The sequence below is a fragment of the Pinus tabuliformis genome, chromosome 9 (assembly GCF_031772625.1).
Source record: "Pinus tabuliformis cultivar Carrire ecotype Pingquan chromosome 9, CPIR1, whole genome shotgun sequence".
NCBI classification, from domain to species: domain Eukaryota; kingdom Viridiplantae; phylum Streptophyta; class Pinopsida; order Pinales; family Pinaceae; genus Pinus; species Pinus tabuliformis.
In genome coordinates this window covers 992,025,643-992,030,426 of record NC_142307.1, presented here as the reverse complement: position 1 = coordinate 992,030,426, position 4,784 = coordinate 992,025,643, and the positions used below count along the sequence as shown (strand labels likewise).

General features: G+C 45.8%; 1 protein-coding gene across 1 annotated transcript; it reads right to left on the bottom strand.

The window, feature by feature from the left end:
- Positions 1–1,918: 1,918 nt before the first annotated feature.
- LOC149152060 (uncharacterized) lies at positions 1,919–3,469 on the bottom strand. Its single transcript, XM_089443358.1, has 2 exons — positions 3,164–3,469; positions 1,919–3,043 (listed from the first exon to the last, which is right to left on the bottom strand). Exons 1-2 carry the CDS (start codon positions 3,467–3,469, stop codon positions 1,919–1,921), a joined length of 1,431 nt encoding a protein of 476 aa, XP_089299484.1.
- Positions 3,470–4,784: the final 1,315 nt, after the last annotated feature.

Sequence of the window (4,784 nt, the reverse complement as noted above, 5' to 3'; positions counted from 1 at the left end):
ATAAGCTGGCCCAAGTTCGGAGCAGAGAAGGGATGCTGTCTGGGAGGTCAAGTTTAGCTGGTTCTAACATCAGTACTCCCCTCCAGACTACCAGAGCAAAGGGGCAAAGCAACAGCAGATGATTGGCAGTTTCTTCATCAGACAAGCAAAGGGGGCACCTGGAAGGCCCTTCCATCCCTCGTCTACGCAGATTATCTCTGGTAAGAATGCTTTGGTGCGCAACAGTCCAATAGAAGAAGTCAATTTTGGGAAGAGAGGGGAAATCCCATATAAATTTCCATTGCGCTGGGTCAGGAGGAGCATATGGGACAGCCATAATTCTTTTATAACCTTCGGAAGCAGTGTAAGAGCCTGAAAGGGAACCCCAGCCTCTTTTGTCTTTAGAAGTGGCCTTTGAGGGAGATTTTCCTTGAAGCAGATCTAACAGTAATGAAGCTTCCCCCTGCAACATAAGGGGAACCTCCCCCAGATTCCAACAATCCCAGAGTCTATCGGGATCCTCCTTCCAGTTAGATATATCCCACAGAGTGTGCAGATTGCAGGACTGAAGCCAAGCTTTGATATTTGCTAGACCTTCCACTTGAATCAAAGGTTGATCACCCAGAATCGAGTCTTCCCAGATTTTGATTTTTCTCCCATTACCTGGGATCCAGTAGAGATAATGGCTGAATTTCTCCATAGCAGAACTGCAAAGATTGAAGATCGGAGATCCTTTTAAAGATCTTGGAGGCTTATCCAAGCATCTCAAGCGTTGCCCTTGGAAATATTTCTTCCAAATGACTCTTTTACTCCAGCTAGAGTTTCCAGAGACTAAATTCCACAGGATCTTGGATCCCAAAGCAAGGTTTTGAGCAGCCAAGTTACGCAGGTGGAGGCCTCCTTCCAGAAGAGGTCTCTTGAGAGTCTCCCAATTCACTAAATGGAGCCTTCTATCGTTGTTGTTCCCACCTTCCCACAGAAATCTTCTCAACAGACTGTCCATTTTACTGAGAAAGGTTTTGGGGGCAAGGAGAACGGAGTGTTGATATAGAGGCATACTTATAAGGACCGATTTCATAAGGATGACTTTCCCTGCATTATTCAGCCAAGAGGCTCCCCAAGCTTGGATTCTGATCTTTAGCTTATCGAGCAGTGGCAGCCAATGAGCAACTTTAGGCTTGGATTTGAAGATTGGGATCCCTAGGTATTTAAATGACTCCCAATTTCGAATCCCATCCATTTCTAAAAGCCTTGCAATATCTGACAGCTCCTTTATCGAGCAGTTCCAGCCATAGATAGAGCATTTTCTATAGTTAATCTTGCTGCCCGAGAACAACCTGTAAATGTCCAGCTCCTTCTTGAAGGATCTGGCAGAGATTATGCTGGCTCCTCCAAGCAGCAAGGTGTCATCGGCGAACTGGGCATGATTAATGTCTTTCACCTTGTGAGTCGTTCTGAGGCCAGGCAGGGTTTGAATCTGCTGGTTATGATCGAGTTGGAAACTGAGCACCGAGGCCTGAACAGCATAGAGGAGTGGAGACAAAGGACATCCTTGTCTAAGGCCCCTAGAGGCTTGGAAGAAGTCAGTAGAACGGCCATTGACCAGAGGCGCGATCCATGGCGAGGCAATATAGGCATTCACCCAGTTTATGAAGGCTATTGAGAAGCCTAATTTCTTCATCACAGTGAACAGAAATTCATGTCTCACCCTATCAAATGCGTTAGCCAGATCGATCTTAATCACCATACCTTTCTCGTTTCTTTGGCAGCTAGAGTGGACTGCTTCTTGCACCAGCACAATGTTGTCCAATATCTTTCTTCCTTTTATGAATCCGCCTTGATTTTCAGGGATGATGGCTGGCAGTATCTTCTTAAGCCTGTTGACAATTATTTTGGAGACCAGCTTGTAACTGGAGTTGCACAAGGAAATGGGCCTAAATCAGCTGAAGTCGGAGGCGCCTTTTTCTTTTGGGATCAAGGCAAGAAAGGCCGAGTTGATGCCACCGCCCAGCTTTGCACAATTCTGGGACTTTCTGACCATTCTCAATAGATCTTTTTTTATTGTTGACCAGCAAGTCAAGAGAAACCTGACAGAGAACCCATCAGGTCCTGGGGCTTTATCAGGCTCCATGCATTCCAGAACTTTCTTAAGCTCATCCATACTGATCGGAGCAGTCAACATAGCGTTATCCGATTCCTGAACGCACTTGGGAATTAAGTTAATCGGGTAGGCATGAGGATCAATAGGGGGTTCTTCAGGAGCCGAATAAAGATCTTTGAAGAAGGAGTAAGCAACTCTCTTAATGCCATCGAAATCCTTAACCACAATGTTTTGGTAATGTATCTCAGAAACTGATTTGAAATGCTTTCGAGCTTCGGCTTGCTTATGAAAGAAGCTAGTGTTTTTATCTCCGGACTGTAACCATAGATTCCTAGACTTCTGTCTCCAGAATTCTTCCTCCTCCCTGCTAGATCTGTGAACCTCTTTTTGCAGCTCGACTTCTTTTTGGAGAAGACTTTGTGTTACAGGACTGTGCTCCATAGCTGATTGATGAGCAGCAAGACTATTAAGAGAATCTTTTCTTTTGGCAGATGGGGTTTTCAATCTTTTAGCCCACTCCTTAAGACTTCTTTTTAGGCCCCTGATTTTCTCTTCCCACACAAAGAATGGAGAACCATGGACAGGCCTATTCCAGGCTTCAGAAACCACCTCCTGGAATCCTTCTTGCGGAATCCACAGAGGACTGAAACGAAAAGGGATGGGGCCTAGGTTACCATCCAGGGAAAGCTCGAGGAGGATGGGCTTATGATCAGAAGTGAGATTTGGTAGAATTTTAGAGGTGGCCATAAGACCGCATGTCAGGAAAGAAGAATGGACAAGGAATCTGTCCAAACGGGCAGCAATGTGATTGGGGGCTAATCTTTTGTTGGACCAGGTGAATTTCCCAGAAGAAGGTTTAATGTCCTCCAGATCCCAGCCCAGCATAATATCTTCAACCCATTCTCTAGCAGGGTCCCTGACAATGGAGCCTCCCTTTTTCTCTTCAAGAGCAAGGGTGACATTCTAATCACCTGCAATAATGATATTTCTTGGATTTTGCTCTGAAAGAAAGGATTGGAGCGAGTTCCAACAAATTTTTTTCTCGCTTGGCAATACCGGAGCATAAAGATTAAACATACTTACTTGTTGACCAGAATCTTTGTGGAGGAGCTGAGTGAAAAGCCAATGGGGGCTACTTTTTTCTTGAATAAGATCATATATGGCGCTGTTCCAAAAGGTGGCTATTCCACCAGAAGCGCCTCTTGCACTAACCGCTCTTCCATGACCTTTTTTCCAAAAAAATTTACTAGATTGGAGGAGAAGAAGATCCTCCAGCTTTGTCTCCTGGATGAGGAGGATTTCAGGCGAGTATATTCTCACTATGTCTTTCAAGGCTTCCTCTTTCAACCTGCTACCTAAACCTCTGCAATTCCAGGAGACGTATTTCATTATTTACTGACTTGGGGGGTTGAGGCTCCTTTTGGAGCCCTGTTACTCTTGCGCTCAGATCTGGTATTCATCATTCCTTTGAGGGTTTTCTGGGAACCTTGGAGGACATCTATATAAGTTTTTTCCTCTCTCTGTTTCTTCATGGATTTCCGACCCCTAGTCGTCTTGATAGGAGTGACTTGTGAGTTGTCAGTTTCAGAATCTCTCTCTTCTGATTCTCCCTCAGAATCGGAGGCGAGACTGATATGCTCTTCGTTGCCTTCATTTCCCCTCTGACTATCATCAACTGGTGGAACCGTTGATTCGACTTCCGTTGCTTTCACTTGCTTCACCTTATTTTCTGTATCCTCTTGGGTCTCCATGACATCCACCTTTTCTCCTGAGGAGGAGCCATCTTTAGAAGCAGCAGTGGCCTTTGTATTAGTTTGTGGCTTCCCCAATGGAACGGAGTTATTCTGCCCCGGGGGCTTTGGAACAGCCTTTCCCTTTTTTATTTCTTTCCATCCTTCTTCTTCAACCGTGTTCCCTGTTGGAGCTTTTGGGCAGTTTCGCTGGAAGTGTCCATGCTCATGACAGGTTCGGCATTTGAAAGGCAACTGCTCGTAGTCCAGCTTCTGGTAATGCTGCCATTCTCCAACTGTAAGTTTGACCGCTTCTGGCAGACCGGCTTCCAGATCGACTTCCACGCAGATTCTAGCGCAGGTATATTGGCCTTTGTGATCAGCTTTGTCAATGAAACGACCCAGCCCATTACCAATCTTCTGCAGGGATTGATAGCTCCAGCAGTGTATCGGGAGGTTAGGGAGACGAACCCAGACCGGCGCCTCCTTAGGGACATCAACAGAGGGATCGAAATCAGGGCTCCATTTGTTAAGATACAGTCCCTGATTTCCCATAAAATACGGCCCGTTTCTGAACACCAGATCACAATCTTCTTTGGAGGTAAATTCAAAAATGAAATAGCCTCTTCCCACAGCATAACAAATCACGTTATTTTTCAGCTGAGGTCTCCAGTTTCGCTGAATCCAATCGTCCGTGGTTTTTGTGGAAGGCCAGCGGCCCATAAACTGCCCTACCAAGCCTCTATCAGACAGAGCAAGAGCGATTTTAATCGATTGTTCCTCTAGAAGTGCAATCTCTGGTATTTCTTCGAGCTTTTTTATGAATTTCGGCACTTCAGAGTTCTGGCGTTTCTTCCCTTTCTGCGTTAATAGACTACGGAATGCGTCTACAGAAGATGATGGTGGGGTGGGAGAGGTCTCCCCACCCCCAGGACCGCTCATGGCAGCTTCAAAGCTCGACGGCGGCTGAAGAC